Source organism: Oculina patagonica, chromosome 10 (genome assembly GCF_052425735.1).
Source record: "Oculina patagonica isolate OP01 chromosome 10, crgOcupat, whole genome shotgun sequence".
Taxonomy (NCBI): domain Eukaryota; kingdom Metazoa; phylum Cnidaria; class Anthozoa; order Scleractinia; family Oculinidae; genus Oculina; species Oculina patagonica.
Window position 1 is genome coordinate 19,478,791 of NC_135767.1, and position 22,530 is coordinate 19,501,320.

A 22,530-nucleotide genomic window follows, 5' to 3' on the forward strand; every position below is an offset into this window, starting at 1 on the left:
AGTTTCGTAAAACCAAAACCAAGTTATTACTCTGGCCAACCACAAAGAACACAGACAATCCAGTGAGCCAATCAAAACTCGAAGCAAATACATATAGCTGGCACGAAGCGCGGGAAAACGTGGACGAGCGAGTCATGATTGATTTTGGTTTTAGTTCTGATTGGCTGAGAAAGTGGCGCGAGATTTTTGAGCCAATCACTAAGCGTAGCAATGCAAAACCAAAGCAAACCGATTAACTTTCGACACTAAAGTGAAAACCGCTCTATACCCCTGGATAAAATGAGACACGCCACATGTGAATAAATTGAATGAACAATGCCAAGGATTGAACATCGGACTTTTAGATCAAGAATCTGAAGCACAAACCACTAACCCATCTTAATTAATTATATTGAATTAAATTTTTTGACTACTGCCTTTAAATGGACACAAGAAACAAAAGCACAGGCAAAGGCCTCTAACAGGATGAACATGCAAAATGATCAATCAGCCCTCCAAGCTAAGAACATTTTAGTCGCCATGGCAACTAAAATTTTGGAGCTGGCAACTAAATTAGAACCGAAGTGAGTAGAGGGATTGAAAGCATGAGCTTAATTTAGCAACTAAAATTTTTCACCACCGACCAAACTTGAGCAGTCGGTGGCCAAGTGGCCACTAACGAAGGGTTGTCAATTAATGCTGGGTTTACAATGTACAAGGAATTTTATTTCAAAATTTTCTGTCACCTCATGTTTCAGCTGGTCCATTTCTCGGCATAAGGAAGCAAACACCATGACTACTTTGTTAAAAACCTAAAATGGAACAAATGTGATCAAGTTGCTGTAGTCAAAACAACTTGTAGTACGTACAGATACTGAATGATCTGTTATCTGAATTCATATGCATACATGTACACGTATCACCTGGCCATAACCCAAATAAACTTGTACTGTGACCCAGGCTTTTAGCCAGGTGGGAGTCCAGGAGTCCTATGGACGGCCACTTTTCGGAGAAACGTAATATGAATACCTTCATACAGAGGTTTTTTTTAGCAAATTTGGAAATCTTTAGATACTTTTGCACTCATAACTGCAGAAAAACACCTTGCATGCTCCTCGGGCCCTCCTATGGGGACAAAGTCAGGCCTTATAAAAATTGTGGACTCCCACTTTTTAAATCCTGGCTTAAAGCCTGCTGTGACCTGAAAAACTCATTTGACCATCCATGACTATGTGTCGTATTATTTTTTTGTAGAATGTCAAAATAAACAAAATTCAACATTCCAAACCTTGTTGTCTGTCTTGATGAGTTCCAGCAGCCTGGACTGCTCATATGGCAATGTCTAGTCAAAAAGGAAAAAAAATATATTTAATTGAATTAACTGTTCAGTAGTAAATTTTTTATTGAAAGAATAATACAAGCCTTTAGATGTTCAGTACACCAGTCTTGGCATCTCTGAGTGTTGAAAATGAAGTTGGGGTGGGGGGAGGGGGTAGAGCTGTGGGACCCAGGAGTAAATGGGGGCAGGGTTGTCTACAGAAAGTTGAAAAAGAGCTAGAGCAAGAAGAACAATTCCCAAGATGACAGGAACCAAGAAAAATAGGTCAACATTTTGCAACATTGGGATATTCCAAAAGAATTTTCAAGCCCCCACCCCTTCCTACCCTCCGGCCCGGGGGGGGCACTCCCATACATGAGCTATATAGGTATGTGCCGCTGTGAAGGGTATGGTTTTCGAGCAGTTTAGTCTGGGATAGGGTATAGAAATCAGAGAATTTTGGTCTAGAAAAGGGTAGCATTTGCCGGGAAACCGATCGACGGTATGACCAATATAGTCCAGAAACTCGGAAGAGAAAGAGACATCCGCGGCATCCTTGTTCACAGATGGTTGTCCATTAAAACACTGATAATGATACAGTTCTAACAAAATGCAAGTCTGGGATAGGGTAGGGATTTTCAGTGTCTAGTCTAGTATAGGGTTGCAAAAATCGACTGAACATGGTCTGGTATAGGGTAAGGGCTTCAAATTCCCAGCGGCACACCCACACCCAAAAAAATACCGGGTGCCCCCCCCGGGCCCTCCGGTCCCCCTGTTCTCCCTCACTCAAGCGATACAGACCGGAAACAAAAGATGTTAGATTTAGATCGCTGTTAATCCGATTTTTTTATCAAACAAGTACGTTTACTTTAAACCATAACCTACCTGCAGAGCAATGGGATCCAGAGTAAAATCCCAGGAATCTCCGACAGAATCGTCCAGCGCATCCTCGATAGCTTTTAACTGGGACGCATATTCCTCCAGAAACTGTCCATATTTCCTCAATTGTGCTTCCCCGACGATTTCTACGGACAATAAAGATTGAGATTAACGCTTGACGACTCAAATCGAAAGTCGTCTAAAGCGTTCAAACTTACTTAGAGAACCGTCATCGAATGCGTCCAAGTGCCATCCTTCCTCCATCTTGGAATCATCACGTGATAAACAAATCCTCAATGCTGTCATTCAACGCCCAACAGGGAGGGGGTTAGGGCCAAGCATTACCAATAATAATACTTTATTCAAACGCACAAATGGAAGTCTTTGGGAAGAAAAATCGGCAAATTTCAATCAAAATTACTTATAAATTATTATTCCCTTATGAAAAACCGTACAGCTCAGGTAAAGAACATTACGGTTAACTTAAAAATGGGAGATTACGGTTTTTCACAACAGAACAAAATCAGACTACTAAGCTCTCCCTCCACAGATGTTAATTGACACTCATTTTCTCGTCTTTGGCCTGGTTACATAGGATATCAACATGGCGGATACTGTACGTCGAACAAGAAAGCGAAAACTTCAGGATTCTGGAGTGTCGTTTGCGGCGGGATTTCGTCTTCCAACACCAAAACAAAGCAGAAATGCAATAGGATTATCTACGATTTCAAATATTTTCGAACCGGGGCCAGAGAATGCTCATTTTCAACAGATTCCACAGCCCGGGAGCCTTGACGACTGGCTTGCTCAGTACAACGAGGAAGGACAGTCTTTTAAAAGCTATCTGAGAACATGTCCTTGGATTTCAGGTCGTAAAGTAAAGTACACAAAACAAACATTTAATCCAGAGGGAAAGAACCTAAAAGATAGATACCCAGATGGAAAAATTTACATTTTGCCGCTTGGAGATTTTGAACAGGGTGGCTCGGACTGTAATCCCAGTGTTGAAGACTTAGCGGACTACACGAAACGTTTTTATTCGTTGCCAGTTGTTGTTCTACCAGCAGTGAAACTTAAACTTCCCACAGAGAAAGGTACGACTAGGACACCTTTTGGAAACCTGGCAATTCTCCCAGATTTATAAAATATACTAGACAGACAGACAGAAGGACATTATATTTAAATATTTTTTTAAAAAAAAAATTCAGGCATGTCTTTTTTTGTAATTTCGGGCCCAAGAGAGGCCCGCAACCCTAATCTTGACAGTGACCAGCCGATTGCGTTTTACGCGTGCGCGCCACGTTAATAATAGGCAAACAGAAACCGGAAGTTGAAAATTTTGTTCTTTCACTAAGAACGATTGGAACGCGAAAAATGTGTCAATCACGATAGTTTGTCTTAACACCGGGAGAGAAAAATCTCTTCTCCAAGAACGATAAGAATGCGAAAAATGAGTCAATCTCTCAACAGTTTGTCACATAAAATCTATGCTTCTGTCACATGGAAGATTGCAGACATTACAATTTGTAGACATTGTTTCATAGGTGCTCCAGTGATTTTTCATTAATCGCGCCACGTTAACAAAAGGCAAGCACAACATAGCGAGTTTACCGACTGAGAAAAAACATATTTCAGTTCACAACGAGTGCTCAATTACACTTCACAAAACTGTGTAATCAACAACATAGATTGGTTCGCTGCAATAGGAAATGATAAAAACATGCATTCCTTGCGTGACGCGTTACTCGGAATACCATTTTCTTTTGTCCATTTTATCATTTATTTATCGACACTGCCATCTAACATTACGCACTCTCGTACCAGTCAGTGCCTTTCAGTTCTAAGTGCGTCAAGGCCCGCACTTTTTAACCTGTGGTTACCACTAGTACTAAACAATAAAGTTATCTCTTCTAGGTGGTGCGGTATGCTGGAGTCATGAATTAAACGATCAAGTGAAAGCCTCATCAGTAAAGAGAACAAGAGCATGTAGACAAAGTCTGAATCATCGTTGGTCTCATGGTGATTAATTATTTTTGTTATTAAAAATAAATCTGGACAGGAAAACAAACAAAATATTTCTTGTCGCAAAGTCTGAAAAATGTTTAGTAATGAAGCTTTTCAATGTCTTGTGCCGCTGACGAAGACTGTGTGAGACAGTCGAAAGCTTTGTTACTAAACATTTTTCAGACTTTGTGACAAGAAATATTTCTTTTTTTTCAACCTAGCTTCAGTAAAAAAAACTAAAAACAAAATTGGTGCTTGGTTTGGGTAGAGTCAGCGTTTTAATTTTAATTTCATTTAATTAAATTTAATTTTAAGTTTATTTAAACTCAATTTTGATTGAATTTTAATTTTATTTTAATTTAATTTAATTTAATTTAATTTAATTTATAATTTAAGTTTAATTTTAATTTAATTTTAATTTGATTTTAATTTAATTTTAATTTAATTTTAATTTTAATTTAATTTTAATTTAATTTTAATTTAATTTTAGTTTTAATTTAATTTAAATTTAAATTTTAATTCAATTTTAATTTAATTTAATTTTGAATTTTAATTAATATTTTATTTTCCTTTAAATTTAAATTTAATTAAACTTAAATTTAATTTTTAATTTTAATTTAATTTAATTTAAATTTAATTTAATTTAAATTTAATTTAATTTTAATTTCATTTAATTTTAATTTAGTTTAAATGTTATTTTAATTTTAAGTTATTTTTAATTTAAGTTTAATTTAATTTAAATTTTTACTTATTTTAATTTTAATTTAATTTTGATTTCATTTTAATTTTATTTATTTAATTTAATTTTGAATTTTAATTAAAATGTTATTTTCGTTTAAATTTTAATTTAATTTAAATTTAATTTATTTTTTTAATTTTTAAATTTAATTTTGAATTTAAATGAATTTCATTTTTTATTTTATTTTTTTCAATTTTATATTAATTATAATTTAATTTAAATTTGATTTTGAATTGAAATCAAATTAAAGCTAGTTTTATGTAATTAAATTTTAATTTAAAATTTTATTTTAGTTTTTAAATTAATAGTTATTAAATTAATTTAATATAAATAAATCAAATTATATATTAATTTTAGGAAAATTTCATTTGGTAATGCAAGTTGTCGCAAGTTGAACCTGCCTACAGACTTGTGTTGGGTGGCCAAATGGACTCCCAAGTTTACTGGCAAGTGCTCACAAGTTGTCAAAAAAGCCATTTCAATGCTACTAGGCGCACTGCAATTCAATACTTGAAGTAAACAGCAAGACCTGCGTGTGGCCAAACAATGAAAAACTTGTATTGACTTGGCAATGCATGCAAATTTGGCCAGGGCTTAAGTTTTTAATCAATATTGTAATTTAGGCATTTGTTGATGATGAGCTTTCGAGTGGAAATGCTATAAATAAATAAAGCCAATTGAGAATTTGAGAGAAATGTACCATTTAATAAACCTTGTAACCTTGGCATTATGCACATAATTGCAATCTATTATGTTCTTGTAAATGCTTGTTTTTAAAATGCTCCATCAGGGCACATTCAACTCAAAGTTGACAGCATCCATAATCTTCTTCGGGAGCAGATTGCTGATGACGCTCTGTGCCTAATTGGTTTGACCATGGTAGATCTGTACGAGGATGACACTGATTTGTTTGTGGCTGGTCTGGCAGCTGGAAACCAGAGAGTTGCTGTAAGTGTTAACACATTAAGCAAAGCATAGGCCAGTAAAACTTATTACATGCAGAAGCAGAGATGCATTGTAAAACAAAATGGCAAAAAGTAGCTTTATGGCCAAATGTAATACACATAGAGTGACATGACATTAGGCTTTGGTAGATTGTGCTAGCATAATTTTTGGCATAATTGGAGCTAAAAAGCATAATTTGTGAAACGAGCACTGCCACAGCATAATTAGCAATTTTTAGCACTTTTTGGAGCATAAATTCATAAAATTTAGTAAATATGGTGTACTTTCTACAGAAATAAATGAAATTTAGGTAGTTTGTTCTTGCAATGCGTGTTTTAGCTATACAGTTGTGATTGTTAAGTCGTTGGAGGCATTTTACAAACGGTTCAGAGATGCGAGCAGCTAATTTGGACAGCTGACGGCCGTGACAAACTGCAATAAAACACAAATAAATTTACAACAACAGCTTATTTGAAAAACATCATAATTTGGTGTCGTTATTGCGCACCTCTATGTACAGAATCTACGTCATTTTGTGAGCATAATTTTGGAAATCAGAAGCATAATTTGGGAATTCAGGCATAATTTTTGCATAATTTGGCAACATTTTGAGCACTGCTAGTAGCATAATATGCCACTTTTAGTAGCACAATCTACCAAAGCCTACATGACATCAACCCCAGCTTTTATTAAAATTCAACGCCTTTAGTCTCGTTTTATACAACAAAGCAATCCAGGGTTGACATGTTGAGTAGCTCTAAATGAAATCTATATTGTAGATCTGCAATGTGTGGTTCAGTAAAATGTCCATACTCCCCCAACAGAAGAAGGGATTAGAAATTCCCAGGGGTGGGAGAAGTCTCAAAGGCCACAAACTTTAACCCTTTTCGGAGGAGTGGGGTCGAATTCGACCCCTTCAGAGTCGAAACATTTTTCCGTCCCCTACACAGGTAAATTGTGCTTGTATGAAGCTGCAGTGCTGGGGAAAACTATACAGCGGTTATTCAATTACATAAACACTGGCGTTGGCCCAGGAGCGTCGGCCATTTTGCTTTTAAGAAAATTTCCAATTTCTCTTCGCTTTCGTCACTCTACGTTTGTTTACATCTGTGAAAAGACATGGCGCCAGATTATTTTAATACTGATCAAGCTTTAGAAATTGTTTTGTGGGCTAGAAGGTTATCTGGAGGACGAAGAAAGCTTGGAAGACGATTTTGACGATCGTGGAAACTGCATCTGGCTCGTTGTTCATTTATTTTGTGAGACGGAACTTTTTCTGAAGGATCGATTCAACCTTTGCCTTCATGTCACAGGCCTTCGCTGCTAGAAGAGTAGATAGAGCTAAGAATTCATTGTATATTTTGTTTAATGTCTTAGACGAAGTTTCAAAATGGTTGTTTGAACATTTTGGCCAAGTTAAATTGTCAGATTCGATTCGAAGCTCACTGGAAGCTGTCCTCGGAGCCGGTCGGTATAAAACGCAGACCATGCAGACTGCAGACTGCAGACTGCAGACCGTGCAGACGGTGCAGACCGTGCAGACGGTGCAGACCGTGCAGACTGAGTAATTTTTTTTCCCTCTTTTTACATTGTGTTTCACAAAACTTTTCACGAACGGTTTCCGAAGTTCGTTTGAAATTCGCAAAGTTCGCTACGAACTTTAGGGGAAATTTCATTATGTAGTTGTCAATCAAATTACGAACTTCGAAACGAAATTGTGAATTTCACGTGCAGCGAAGTTGAAAGGTTGAGGAGTTCGCAAGTTGAGAAGAAGTTCGTCCAGTTTGTTTAATTTGGTGAAATGAATCCGTTCCCAGTACAGCAAAAAGCAATCCCAAGTCCAGTAAGGCAGGACATCAACGGACTAAAAAGCAAGGCTGCCCTGAAAATGGTTTGTGAATGTTACAACTGAGTTTTCCCAATGTCACCCGACACCCGACTAAAAATAGATTACAAGTTCTGCCGTGTGCAGTTTCGAAGGAAAAAATTTCAACAGATGAACCGGTTTACATATAAAAATACTGTTTGTGTGTGCCGTAAAAATCTTCTAAAGAGAAAAAAACGTTTTCCTTCTTGAATACACATCAGTTTGGAAAATCTGCGGAAAACCAGAACTTTTCAATTCCGTGTTGTTATACTTCTGTGTTTACACAACACGCAAGTCACGCCATCTGTCTGTTCGTGATAAACTCTGTTCCTCTGAAAGAATTTATATTTGCAAAAAAATAAGCTTTGGTTAAAAAATTTTTTTACTAATAAACAACACTTGCTTTGGAACAATTGAAATGTGTATTTATTTACGAATTACTTATATTTTATTATTAAGGACAGTGTAAAAATTTTTGGGGGATTTCTCAAGAAAACCGGTACCCTGTATTCCCAAAGCATAACTACCAACCGAAGCATTTGTTTACGTTATAAAATTGAACTAGAAACCTGAACTTAACAAATAAACTGCTATATCCGACCAGTTCGTTTTACCTATAACTTAAAATGTTCCAATGTTTACAGTGTAACGCGCTCTCTGACAGTAGAAGAAAACTCAACAAGCTGGAAGCTAAATAAAATAATCCTTGACCTTGAAGCCAACTTTAGATGATTTCCTGCCTTCCTGGACTTGAAATTGCCTTTCCTTGTACCGTGAACAGATTCATTTCACCAAATTAAACAAACTGGACGAACTTCTTCTCAACTTGCGAACTCCTCAACTTTTCAACTTCGTTGCACGTGAAATTCACAATTTCGTTTCGAAGTTCGTAATTTGATTGACAACTACATAATGAAATTCCCCCTAAAGTTCGTAGCGAACTTTGCGAATTTCAAACGAACTTCGGAAACCGTTCGTGAAAAGTTTTGTGAAACACAATGTAAAAAAAGAAGAAAAAAAATTACTCAGTCTGCACGGTCTGCACCGTCTGCACGGTCTGCACCGTCTGCATGGTCTGCGTTTTATACCGACCGCCTCGGAGCTGCTACCACGTGTTTCTCCCTATGTTATACTAGAGTGAAAGTCACATTATTTTGTATAAATTATAGGAAATCGCTGTTGGCTAAATAATTGTGCGAAACGAATAGCCTTTTTGATGATGTATACATTACCTAGAAAAAATTGCAAAACATCTTGAGAAAATTCGTTCAAACCTAAAAGTTTTGATTTTAATTTGCATACTTGCATAAATTATGTATGTTTATCGGTCACCATGGAAACGAATATAAATTATTTGTTTATGTTTTGGATCAAAAATGTTCAGAATTTTATAAGCTTTCTAACCGTATATAACATCTGTATATTACTGTAGACTGTACTCCTTGATAAAAGCATTTTGTTTCGTAGCCCTGAGAACCATTTTCTGCCTAAAAAATATTCAGTCTGAAAAGGGTTCAGGAAATGTATGAAGCTTAATTGGAATTTCCAGAGGGAGTGGGGGGTCTTAGGAGAAATTCCTTCCATGGGGGAGGTATGGATAATTTATGGAACTGCACAATACAGTAAAAAACCCGCAAGTAAGAACCTAATTTTAAGAGCATGTTTGGCTAAACTTTGCCAGTTGTACACCCTGGAAATAGGTTCGTATCCTCTAAAATTGATAAAGGATGTTCACTTTTAGGAAAATAAGGTAAGTTGACATTCTGGATCCTCTTTAAAGACACCTAGTAGGAGTCTTATCAGTCCAGTTGAAATGTTAATACCAATGTTGAAAACTGTAAAATATTATAATTGTTAAACCAAATAAACGTTAATAAAATTTTTCTTCGGAAAATAAGAACCTACATATATAGCCTAAATTTGTGCTAATAACCATTATTGTAAGAACCTGTTTAGGTTCACTTGGAAAAATAAAGGTTTTTACTCGTGGTTTTTACTGTATTAACTAGAAGCATGTATTAAAATCTCATTTTTAACATTATTTTAGGTTTTTAGCTTTGCTCGATATGATCCATCATTGTCTTTTTCCACTGAACACTGGTATGACATCTGGCCTGCCAAACAGATTGATCCAGTAAAGAAGAAGCAAATAGTTCTTCAGGTAAACAACGAATTCTAGCTAAGCAATGACTTGCAAGTGATGGAAATGAATTGATCTGACATAGGTCTTGCACCAGGATCGATCCATTTTGATTCGGAATTGATTCTGGATCAAACCAGTTTGATTCTGGATCGATCCGAATCGATTCTGAATTGATCCGGTTCGATCTGGATCAATATGGATCGCTTCTGGATCAATCTGGATGATTCTGGATAGATTCTGGATCGATCCAGATTGATTCTAGCGATCCGGATCGATTCTTGATTGATCCGGATCGATTCTAGGTCGATCCGGATCGACTGTCGATTGATCCGGATCGATTCTTGATTGATCCGGATCAATTCTAGGTCGATCCGGATCGACTGTCAATTGATCCGGATCGATTCTGTTGAAAATCCGCGAATTTGATTGCTCATTCCAGTGTCTTCTTTTACCGATAGAACACGATTGCATGGGCGTTACTCTTCAAAGGGTTATTTTTTTTGTTTTTGGCTTAAAAGTATAAGGTTTTGGACTACAATCATTTAGAGTTTCTACTAAAACAATTAGACTACTAGCTCTCGTTTTCTATGAGCGCCTTGTTGAAAAAAAAAAAAAACTCGGGCTCGTAGTCTAAGTGTCAAGTATCGGTAAGCAAAGCCACGGTCCAATCAAAGCCCTCTAGCCAATGTCTGATAACTGGCATTTCAGTTACGCAATGGCCTTTAAAAAAATTAAATTGAGACCAGAAAAAATTGTGATCTAAAATGTAGCACTTCGAATATGCATGGGCATAAAAAAAACCTGTCTACGGTAACACCATTGGATATATTTGACAATTTTGACTGCGTTTTTCTTTATCTTTAGAGAAGCTGCAAATTACTGGTGCATGAGATTGCTCATCTGTTAGGTGTGGATCACTGCATCTGGTATTCATGTTGTATGAATGGCTCAGGACATCTCAGTGAAGATTTTTGTAAGTGTAGTCACTTATATTTTCCAAAGTTACCATGTACCAAGTAAGAAATACTTTAACTGAGTAAAACTCGGGAATATGAAATTCTCACGCATATTTACTTTGCTTTTCTCGTTTTCGCCTGATATGATCTTTGCGTTAAACACCTCATCCTGTTTGTTCAAAGGGTGAATAACACTATTCGTGGTATAAATCACTATCCAGTGATAGCGTAATATGTTCTGTTAGCACTTCAAGTGCTAACCGAACATACTACGCTATAGTGATTTATCCTGAGGATAGCACCGTATCCACAACAACACTATAACGCACTCTATGTAGCCAAAATGGTATCACACTCAATGCAACATTTGTAGTCAAAAAATAGACCGTTAACATTGGCAAAGAAGATGCAATTAGTTATTCCTTGCGGACGCGCGCTTAACAAGAGCCCGAGCGCCCGGTAAAGTAGTTGGTGAACATCCTACAGATTGATCGCGGGATGGCGTGGCTATTACGTGCAAAAAAGAACAAAGTCAAACTACAAGATAGAAACATTTTATATGTAAACGATGATATATGTGCAAGTTGAACATTTTCTTTTGTTTTCTTTTCTGCAGCTCAGCCAATCTATCTTTGCCCAGTTGATCTTCACAAACTGCAGCATCTCTGTGGCTTTGACGTCATTGATAGATACAAAAAGGTAAGTTGTAGTTTGGTTTCCCTTGTGGTAGCATGGCTCATCCATTTATGTTAGCGGAGCACCCAGCGGCCCAAAGGGCCGCAATGAAGAGCCCCATACCTTTAGAAATTAACAAAACCATGCTTTTGGTTTTTCATGGTCATCCTGGCTAGCGGAATCATTCGCGGGCGCGTGCGCCCTAGCGACGACGGCGCCCCAACATGGCGGCCATACTCCAGAAATAGGTTTAAAGATGAATTACAGTCCGTACTGCGCAATCTCGGCTGCAATGTTTATGTGAGCCTCACAAACAAAACAAAACTAAAAATTACGTGACAAACTTACCTGTTTCTTCATTATTAACGCCAGATATCCTTGCAGAACAAATAATAACAAGTAGAAGAACCTTGACGCTATTTCAAACCGACGTTTCAGCTCATCGGAAATTCTTGAACGATGCGAACTGTAATGGCGGACTAAAAAACTTCATGTATGCTGTCAACGAAGTGTAACGTTTCAACGAATTCAAATCAAAAACGAAAACAAACCCCGAGTCTGCGCAGTACGGACTGGAAATCAGCTTTAAGGTTATGGTTAACGTCAGCTTACGTCTTTGATATTGGACATCCATGTCATAGTCAATTGACAGCTGTCAAAACAGGGTATCCGCTGACCAGTATCACATGACCATATTACGGGCTCACAAATAGAACTCATTGAGGTCAACTGCTGTTTTGAAGTTTGCCGCTGACCAAGTAATGGTTTGATTTGGATCGCAGGCTCAAGTGGTGCATTTTTTTTCTGTTAACGGTCAGTAAATTCAGATTTACAAAAAGGGCGATGAAAAAACCGGGGAGCTCCGCTTTTAGGCTTGGCTAAATCTATTTAATAGTCTTATGTATGTAAGTCCATTCAGTCATTGGGTATAATAATGTTTTTTCTCTTCAAGCTGCTTGAGTTTTTCAAAAGACATGGGATGATAAAAGAGTCAGGGTGGTTTGAGGCAAGACTAAAGTTCATCTCTGAATCTGATGGCAAGTAAACCAGAATCAATCTAGCCTGCAAAATCAAACGTATTTTCGGCTGACGTGGAGAAACGGCCGGAAAGGTTCAAGGTGTCTTGTAAGAGAAAAAGTATAGAAGAAAAGTTGCGTTGCATCAGTGGAAAGCAAGCTGCATGATTTCAATTTCACCCCTAATCCCCTTATTAGCTATTACTTTATTAGCTATTACTTAGTTATGAAAATAGACGGAAGTTTACCGAGAAAAATCTATTTATATTTCTTTCATAGACCGTTTATTTACAAATAGAGTATTGGAGTTTTTGTTAGTGATGTTAAAATTAAAAGTATCTATTTAAAAAATGTTTTGTTCGTTTAACCGTTTTAGCATTAGTATTACCCACTTTTGTTCCCAGAAGCCGCGATTCTTTTGGTGAGCAGGATAGCGATGTCAGAGGCTGACAGTGAGCACGAATTTAGCGATATCAATTTCAGAGGCTGCGGTGCGTTTTGCATACCACCCATCCCCCCCCCCCCCGCCCCCACCCGCGGGGCTGCATCCCTACTCAAATTTCCCAAAATGCCGTTAACAGTGTCCGGTGCGTTCGTAATCGATTTTTGACAATGGTTGACGAGGCAGCTTAGACGATCCTGTTTCATGGTGCTTTTTGAGTTGTTCTTTAGACAACGAAGGGCAGGAAACATACACTCTGACTGCTCCACAGGTAATTTTTAATACAATCTTAACAGGTAAGTAGCGTTTTGGGGGGAAATGGGTTTCGTTGAAAGTTCTACACCATATTCCGCCAAGCACGATCTTGATAAAAGACTTTTTGTCTTGTCAAACCAATTTTATGCTGCGCTAGCGTTACTTTCGACACTGAATTGAGGGGGGGGGGGGGGGGGGCTGAACCCCCTAATTTTTTTGGGAGGGGCTACAGCCCCCTATGCACCCCCACCCCTCCCTGCTCCGCTGCCTATGAATGTCCCTCTTGATAATATTGTGAAATTCGGCTAGGGCGCAAAATGATCGCACGTCCTCTTTTTTTCTGATTAGACAAAAGGCTCATCAACCCTGGTTTTTTCGACGTTTTTGCTTGTTTACAAGCAAAAATGGTAGAATAGGGGTTAGTAGACAAAATTTGGATCCACATATTTGTAAACTCTCAAGGGACTTTTTTAATTTCTCAAGGGACAGTTTTAATTTCTCAAGGGATTACTTTCCGCTGTGGGTGATCACTTGCGATTTCGTGGAAAAAACGTGACTTGTCACATTTACAAACGTTATATAACAATTTTAAAAGTGACATGTCAGCTTTCTTATCTCAACGCACGTGTGTCTGAAAGGCGATCTATAAAAAGCGTCGCACAAACAATGGATTGCGTAACTAAAACACGAATAAATAATCACTAGCACTTACATCGCGTTGAGAGCAATGTTGCATGAATCGGCTTTACAACATGCGATAGTATCTACGCAGTTCGAGTGGAATTTCAGTCAAAGACAGCAAAATTCTTTCGTATTTCATCTTCAAATATAATTCGAAAGCATTCACTGTATATGTGGCTTTTGTTTAATCCTGGGTCTTGATATCCGACCCTCGCCGAGCCTAGACAAAACGCAGCTTGAGTGTAACGATTTGTTTACGCAATGTTTTCTCCGACAGTAGTCGGAAATATCCGTATTTTTTTTTCGTGCTTTTTCATGGAGCAATCGTAACGATACGGCCTTGAACACATTGAACGGCGGTCTACCTATAACAATTCAAATATAGCGTCGCAAAAACAAAGCGTCGAACGCATATTTTGCTGTTTCATTTGCTAATTTCGCTGCCGTAATCGACTGCCTCGAAAGGTCCTTGCAGTTTTAAAGTATAGAATTGTCAGATCTCGCTGAAATTTGCACTGTTTATTTGTGTAATGTTAAGGAATATGTGTATAAATACCCGGCGCGAACGAGCCATTTTTGACAAAATTATATGGCTGCATTTCCTCCGCGAAGATAGGAAATTGTTAAATTAAACTACAAAGAAACTGTAATGATAAGTTCGAAGAACAATGCACAGGATAAACCTTCGACTCATACTTCATGCAAAAACGTCGATATCTCGAAGAGACTTTGATTATTAATTTTTATTTCTTGTTTGAGAACCAGTAAAATACAGTTACCGTCTTGTTTTATTTAGTCTAATCCTAGATACCCATTATAACCGCTTGAGAATGACAGAAAACTTCTTCATTTTGTGGCCAATCACGCGCCGATGTTTTAAGGCTCTAACCACTTGATCTTGATTGGCTGCTCCTAAGGTGCGTGGACGATAACACCGCATCCCAAGCGAGCGCCCGCGTTACCAGTTTTCAAACTACCAGCTTCGGCTTCTCCAGTGCCTTTACCCAGGTCGTCGTCTTTCTGGTGAATCTGGAAACAAAATGAAATTCCAAATAAATTTTACTCTTTTTGCACGCAGTAGAAAATATATTTCTACTTTGATCTAGCTTCTGTCCATTCAAGGATCGCACGCACCTTGAAAGTCCTTGAAAATCCTTGATTTAAAAAATCAAAATTCAAGGCCTTAAAAAACGTTGAAAGTGCGCTTGATGCTTGAAAGTCCTTAAAATGTATTGTGCTCAGTATTGACTCCAAACTTGAAGGAGAAAAGTTTTACACAAATAAAATTCTGACAGAAATTCTCCTTAAGGAAACAGAATTTCCCGAGGGTGGTTCTACTGTATCTACAAAATGTCGAGCACATCTTTAAAGTGCATTGTGTCCTTGAAAAAGCAGATATGTCCAGGATTGAACGCTTATGAGATGCACGTTCCTCATGGCAGGAATCGCAAAGTTTCCTCATTAACAAAAGTTCACCGAAACACACCAAGATCTGTCAAATATGAAATCATATGAAAATGTCAAATAACATGAAGTCAAGCATGAAGTACTCATTAAACAATACTTGCGTTCAATCCTGGACATAAGTGCATTACACTTCGCTATTTCAATACGCAAAACCTTGACATTTTCACGGATTTAAACTTAAGATATACTTTTCGTGAAGTCGTTCGATAGCCCCGACGAATTTATGCAGCTAGTGGTGAGATAAGAATATGGCAACTTACCACAAATGCCCTTCCGATTACCGAATTGGGTCCAGACAGGGACAGAAGATGATCTTCTATCACAATGTCGACAGCTCCGTTTTGGTCTGCTACGATGTTTCCCAAGTCCCCAACATGACTGCAAACGAAAAAATATATATGCTCTTTCCTGATTATATAAATATCATTTAAATAGAGGAAAGAGGATGGTCACGCAAAGCATGCGTGATATAGCGTGACAAATTAGGATGGTCACGCAAAACTTACATGATATAGCGTGATATAGCTAACGAGAGAAAACAGGATGGTCACGCAGAGAGTTAGCGTGACAAAGCTGCATTTACCGTCTTTTAAATTTGTTCTGTGGTCCACCATGGTTCCTGTTGAACGGATTGAAATGCCCACCGGTACTCTGGCAGCCTTGAAGATAATTTAAAGTATTTTACGTCAGCTTCGAAAACACAATTTAAAATTTCCTATTGAATTAATATTGGGGACGAAGTACGAGAAGGAGTACGAATTAAAGATACCGTAAAATTCCGTTTATAAGCTCCCCCGCTTATAAGCCCCCCCGGTTATAGGCCCATCAACTTGGAAACAAAAAATACATCCGGTTATAAGCCCCCCCCCCCCCCGGATATAAGCCCCCCTCTACCGGATGACAGTACTGAACAGGGCTAAATGTTGCTTTTTTGTGCGTTTTTAACTTAAAAACGTATTTTGATCAACAATCCCGAGGCTCGTTTCGAAACGTTTTTTTCCTTCCGCTTATAAGCCCTCCCGAATATAAGCCCCTCCGCTTATAAGCCCACCCAAAAACCCTTACGAAGTTGTATAAGCCCAGGGCTTATAACCGAAATTCTACGGTATATGCTCACCATCAGTAACAATGTCTCCAAATTGATGAATGTGGAAGCCGTGCATCGTGTTAGGCGGAAGACCCGAAATCTTCACAGAGATGCGAGTAGGACAGCGAGGCTGCAAAGATAAAACACATGTACAGCACATAGTCAAATATCAACTGGGGACCACTCATTATTTATCCACTGTAGGTGTCGGAGGATTTTAAGGGACACTGTCAAGGGAATTTTTCTGCGTTTCAGTAAAAAGTACTAAAATTGATAAAGTACTCTTGCTCGTACACGAAATGCGCTACGGACATCAGACGAATGAAGATATAACGTAAATTGTTGTTGAAGGAAGTGGGGAGCCGTTATTAGTTTCTAGCTGTTTTTTCAGGTCACAAGGACAGAACTTGAAAAAGTCAGCCTAACTTTTTCAAGTTGAGATCTAAAGTTCCTGATGGCATCACAATAATATCACTTGTTTATAACTTCAGTACACTGACATCGTAATTTTTAACAAAACTGGACCACTATTTAAGGGTTTCCATACGTCGTTGGGCTCTTGAATTTTTAAGGTGAAGTTCGTTAATTTGCCTTGTTTCCTTGTTCATAAAATTATCACCGGGGGGGGGGCCCTCCCATATATGAGCTATATAGGTATGTGCCGTTGTGAAGGGTATGGTTTTCAAGCAGTTTAGTCTGGGATAGGGTACAGGAATCAGCGAGTTTTGGTCTAGAATAGGGTATCATTTGCCGGAAAACTGATCGGTAGTATGAGGAATTAACTCCAGAATAGGAATAGAAACTCAGAAGAGGAAGAGACAACGTTGCTGACAGATGGTTTTCCATTAAAAACACAAATAGTGATACAGTTTTCAAAAAAAAAGTCTGGGATTGGGTACGGATTTTTGGTGTTTAGTCGAGTAAAGGGTTGCGAAATCAGCTGAACAGGGTCTAATATAGGGTAAGAGTTTCAGAGTCCCAGCGGCACACCCCCACCCAGAAAAATATAGAGTACCCCCCCCCCCTCGGGAATTATCATGAGATACCATCTAGGGAATTATCAGACGAGGGCTTTTACGTTATCCCACAGGACCCACCAATAATGTTGCCTTACCGTTTTCTTCACAAGCATCCTTTTGTATTTGGGTTGCATCAGCGTAACTTTTCCTTCCACTGGAGTCTCTGTGCCTGCTGGTGGCTTGGAGTTACGAGTGATAAAACTAACGGCTGTTACTGCATCTACATCTTAAAGAGAATCGGTATTTTTTTAGTTGTTTCACTGATGCATTGTTGGGTTACGAAGCTCAGTCACTTTTTTAAAAATATTTTTAATAATAATAATAATAATAATAATGATAATAATAATAATAATAATAATAACATTTATAGTGCGCAAATTTCATATATAAAATGTTCAAATGCGCATTTCAAGATTAAAACGGAATAAAAAAGCTTAAAACCAAAATTACAATTAAGAGTAAACTTACAATGAATTTGAAAAGCTAAAGGTACAATTAAAGGTAAACTTACAATGATTTTAAAAAGCTAAAATTACAATTATTAAAAGTAAAATATAATTTAAAAACAATTATGATAAAAATACACGACGAAAAAGGTGTGTTTTTAGCTTAGCTTTAAAAATAGTAACAGTGCTGGCACTTCTTATATCAAATGGAAGCGCGTTCCAAAGTTTCGGCGCAGCACAGGTAAAAGAACGGTCACCTAGTGTGGCTTTTGATTTAAAACGTGGAATAAAGAATAGTAAGCAGCCTGGCCAGCAACTGCTCTTGTTTTAACTTAGGTTATTTCTCCGGCGGACCGTTTTTGTCTAAAGAGTACAGACTCCTTCAGGAAATTTGACAAAATTGATAAAAGGAACTTATTTTATATGTAAACAGTAAAAATCACGTACCCTTTGGGGTGTAAACAACAAAACACCCACAAACAAGCGCGCAGGATATGACTAAAATTCTGCGCTAGAAAATTTGCAGTGTTTATTTTGGGGGCTCATGGTTTTAATGCATCTACTTGTAATTAGCTAGTTAAAACTTGCTCGTATACTTTAATGCTTGGCGTGTTTTCGTGGTAGATAACAGAGCGATTAAACATGACGTTTGTTTTTCCTGCGAACGGCAAAAATTCTGCATCTGCCGTCTTCCGTTTGGCGTTTGTACGCGGAAATGAGTAGCTTTGTGATTGTCGCGACTCTGTGATTTGTTCCTATTTTATTTGAAAATGTAACAAAATGAAAGGCAAGCTCGCGTTTGCCGAAGAGAAAGATATGGCTTTCCTGTAGTATATCGGTTAAACCACTAGCTCTAGCTGCATAAATATGGAAAGAGAGCGTTCACTTCCAAATGAAAATATGAAAAATTAGGGTCGTAGTTCTCATTTTTCAAAACATGCAGAATTTGTCGATTTCACGTCGTTGCTTAACAGAAGACGACAGAAAAATCATATCAATATTTATAACGTATGTGCAGAGCTATTGTGCTGCTCATTTAAACCTTTTGCCTGGTGACGCTCTGGTTGTCCCGTTTCCGCATTGGTTTGCTAAAAATCCCTATTTATACTCTCTGAGAGGCTTTACCTGAACAAATGTCCTCAGCAGCAGACGTCGCCAGAATCATCAATCCACAGACAAACAGCAGCATTGTGGTGTCTCTGGAAATTAATTAACCATTTAAGAATTTTAAATGGTAGTTTAAAGGGGAATAAATTGATAATTTTTGTCTTTTTTTGAAGTCGATTCGCGATTATTTGTCTACTTTGTATTGGTCGTATTTCGAAGAACTATATTTAGACTATGTATTTTAAGCAGTACATAGATGTTAATGGGAATGCTGCATGGTCGAATTTTATTTTTGAGTTTATAGAAGTGTAACCTTTGAGGCTTTTCTCTTAGAAGTTCTTCTTTTCCTTGGATTTTTTAGGTCCCCGAAATATTCGGAGAGAGGACTCTGTGTCTCCTCCTTAGAAGAAAGAGAAACTGTGAGAGACAAAACCAATTGTTTTTCATTCTTGCATATTAATTTTCTGATGTTTTTCTAATTCTCGTATACTAATTTACGACTTCACAAATTAATGTTAATATTATAGTATGTACTCTATATTAAATAATTGCTTTTTCGGGAATTTTTTTGATGCTGTTCAATAAATTTAAAACCATATTTTAACTTATCAGCTGCGCGGGAATTACAGGGAGAATTTTAGCCCGAGGTCATATCAACGGCGGCTGTATTCGCAGCCGAAGACCGTACAGAAAACAGCGAGGGCCATAAGGGATTTATCACACGATTTATAAGCTTTGAAAAAGAAATATAGAATCTTCGCAAATGTTCAACCGGTCCAATACGGAATATATTGGACCTGCAATAACGTATTCTGATTGGCTGAAATTTTAGTTACTTATTCTCTCAGCTGTCTTAGCTTTGAAAGCAATAATGCAGAAAGAGATATCTCCTCAAAATAATACGTTAAGTATAAATCGCTAAATTTGTCTGTTTATATTATAAAGTGGACCAATATTTTGATACCATTGGATTTTATATTTTTTTCAGGTACAACATTTTGTTGCGTGCTCCGTTATATGTTCAGTTCGTAAGTTTAATTTTCAAAATTTAACATAATTGTCAATCCAAAACTCTTGTTTAAATAAGGAACGTTTGCGATATGAATAATTCTCTCATTTTTTTTTTTTTTTTTATTTGAGTATTTTTGCCATGCGGGGCCGCGAGTCGTGAATGTGAGAAGTCCGTAACCTCCCCCATGAACTTGAAATAAAAAAATTCTTTATTAAAACTTGTAGCCGGGTAAGAGAAATATTGACCAAAAATTAATTTTGTTTACTGACCAAACTTTTCCTCGGTGTTCTAGTCTGTCTTAATGATCACTTTGACTTTGAGAATGCACGTATTCATTCATCTTTTAAGGACGAATTGTGATTCTCAATTTTCCTTATTAGCGGTATTTCTCAGGACTTTTAAAAAAGAACTTGAAGCCACGCGTTACTGGGCAAATTTTAATTTGTCAATAAATGGCAAGTAGCTTTGATTAGCCTTGACAACGGCAATTGATTTCACAAGAATTCCGAAAAACGGCCAAAGGGGTGAATTTTCCATTTGCACAAGTTAAAAAAATTGAATTTGCTTTCTCTTTGTCGAAGAAAAGCCGCTTATATACGGTATATGTGGTAAAATTATTGATCCCCTTTCGTTTGATGGATTTGTTTGCGCGAAAAAGTAACGTTCCGTGATCATAATTGAATTCAACTTAACATCGTCATTTATGTTTGTTTGCCAATATTACTTGACACACGCGCTCGGCGAAAAATAACCCTCGATTGTATTTTACCTTTGAGCAAAAAATGCGATCACTTCGCCAAAACCATATTTTGTGCATTTTTATCGCGTTTTCGCGTTGATTTTTGCCGCACTGTGATTGCAACTCCGAATCGCGCGTGAAAACCAGCCGCGATTTTAGTGAGATTCAGTCGTGATTTCAGCGTGATCGATAGATCGCCGGAGGTTTCGATCTTACGGCTAAAACAACACCACGCTTGTTTACAAGACTTGTGCCCATACTTTGATACAAAGTCTCTGTTCGTTTTATGTACTTTTCCGTAAATTTTAGCGATATAACGCTGAAATTGCAGCTGATTGCACAAAAACCACCTGAGTAAATGCTGCTTTAACACTGGAGCACCCTTCCATCAAATAATTAGTGATGCATTTTTAAATTAGCGCTTTCTAGTGAAAAACACCTTTTACTCAAAGCAACAAATATCTCGCAAAATTGCTAGACGTGCTTAATTTGCTATGAATCAAAATACAAAAATGTCCCAGTAATAACCACAAACGATGATATTTGTAGAAAAATTAAAGTGACTTCGGTGAACTGACCTTGAATGTTCGCGAAGTATATCAGTGTTTTTCAAGTGATAGAAACCTGCGCAAAAACAATGAACAATTTTTATCAGTGACATTTGTATTTTAGTTCAAAGAAACATATTTGAAAAAAAAAAGAAACATTTCTACGTCTAAAGTTAATTGACCCTACCTGACGGTTCTTGACAAGAACAAGCTAACTGAAATTAAAGCAGTGATATGATTAAAGCAAGTAATTGGCAAGTAATATGTTAAAACTACGCCGGGTTTTCCTATTGGTTGTTGATGACATTTGGAGTTTGGTGATGTGGCGAATGACCAACCAATAACTTAATAGTTTCATTATTGATCATCTTTGACTGTCCATCCGTCATTTTTCACCAAATTTTGCATATGTGCGTGCCGATTTTACAGGATTTGAAAGCATTTTTTGTAACTAAAAAAGAGAGCATAAGCCACGCGTCCATAAGCGGTTCAAGTTACTGCAAAAATAGCTGACATTTTCTCGAAAATAGATGTGAAGTATCATTTTTTTACAACTCATAAGATAAACTAGTATTATGACTAGTGGTAACCACGGGTTAGAAAGTGCGGGCCTTGACGCACTTAGAAAAGGTACTGGTACGAGAGTGCGTAATTTTAGATGGCAGTGTCGACAAATAAATGATAAAATGGACAAAAGACAATTATTCCGAGTAACGCATCAAGCAAGGAATGCATGTTTTTATCGTTTTGGAAGTGTAATCGAACACGCGGTGTGAATTGAGATGTGATTTTTCTCAGTCGGTAAACTCGCTATGTTGTGCTCGCCTTTTATTAACGTGGCGCGATTAATGATAAATCACTGGACAAAAGACAATTATTCCGAGTAACGCGTCACGCTTATTTGCCTCGAACCGGCCGCGAACCAGTCAGAGTTGTTTTTTGATTGACAGTTTTTTTGAAGTGTAGACGAGCACGCGGTGTGAATTGAGATGTGATTTTCCTCGGTCGATAAACTCGCTATGTTGTCAGTGTTATAACGAATTTCTCGAGAATAACCGTTGTTGGAATCATTCGCTTTGCCGTGGTTTATGTGTGATACAATCAGAGCAAATTTTCTCAAAAGCAACACCTGTAAATTGTAATGTTTGCAATCTTCCATGTGACAGGAGCCTAGATCTTATGTGACAATCGTTCTTGGAGAACAGA

The 22,530-nt window shown here is 37.5% G+C and overlaps 4 protein-coding genes across 6 annotated transcripts in view; 2 read left to right on the plus strand and 2 right to left on the minus strand.

The window, feature by feature from the left end:
• Positions 1 to 2,449, minus strand: part of LOC144628979 (WASH complex subunit 4-like) — a 47,810-nt gene extending 45,361 nt beyond the window's left edge. The window contains exons 1-4 of the mRNA XM_078487116.1: positions 2,395 to 2,449; positions 2,183 to 2,322; positions 1,268 to 1,321; positions 726 to 791 (exon numbers count right to left, since the gene is read on the minus strand). Of these exons, the coding sequence (XP_078343242.1) occupies positions 726 to 791; positions 1,268 to 1,321; positions 2,183 to 2,322; positions 2,395 to 2,440 (306 nt within the window). The 5' untranslated portion in view covers positions 2,441 to 2,449. The remainder of the gene's footprint in view (positions 1 to 725; positions 792 to 1,267; positions 1,322 to 2,182; positions 2,323 to 2,394) is intronic.
• A 325-nt stretch (positions 2,450 to 2,774) lies between these two features.
• LOC144629081 (archaemetzincin-2-like) lies at positions 2,775 to 13,106 on the plus strand. Its single transcript, XM_078487267.1, has 7 exons — positions 2,775 to 3,270; positions 4,091 to 4,195; positions 5,710 to 5,867; positions 9,779 to 9,892; positions 10,739 to 10,847; positions 11,447 to 11,529; positions 12,458 to 13,106. Exons 1-7 carry the CDS (start codon positions 2,781 to 2,783, stop codon positions 12,548 to 12,550), a joined length of 1,152 nt encoding a protein of 383 aa, XP_078343393.1. The 5' UTR covers positions 2,775 to 2,780; the 3' UTR covers positions 12,551 to 13,106.
• LOC144629064 (splicing factor 45-like) overlaps positions 9,318 to 22,530 on the plus strand; it is a 126,727-nt gene continuing 113,514 nt past the window's right edge. Inside the window, exon 1 of the mRNA XM_078487234.1 lies at positions 9,318 to 9,322. The gene's annotated coding sequence lies outside the window, so the exon portion shown is untranslated. The remainder of the gene's footprint in view (positions 9,323 to 22,530) is intronic.
• On the minus strand, positions 14,633 to 21,540 carry LOC144628121 (uncharacterized). Of its 3 annotated transcripts, none has more exons than XM_078486180.1 (8): positions 21,512 to 21,540; positions 21,355 to 21,400; positions 19,044 to 19,117; positions 17,568 to 17,698; positions 16,484 to 16,583; positions 15,950 to 16,025; positions 15,627 to 15,744; positions 14,633 to 14,928 (listed from the first exon to the last, which is right to left on the minus strand). In XM_078486180.1, exons 3-8 carry the CDS (start codon positions 19,105 to 19,107, stop codon positions 14,812 to 14,814), a joined length of 606 nt encoding a protein of 201 aa, XP_078342306.1. In that variant the 5' UTR covers positions 19,108 to 19,117; positions 21,355 to 21,400; positions 21,512 to 21,540; the 3' UTR covers positions 14,633 to 14,811. The 3 variants fall into 3 exon arrangements, with proteins under 3 accessions (XP_078342306.1, XP_078342307.1, XP_078342305.1); XM_078486181.1 differs by having other exon boundaries at positions 19,044 to 19,115; positions 21,351 to 21,400; positions 21,512 to 21,532; XM_078486179.1 differs by lacking the exon at positions 21,512 to 21,540 and having other exon boundaries at positions 21,355 to 21,452.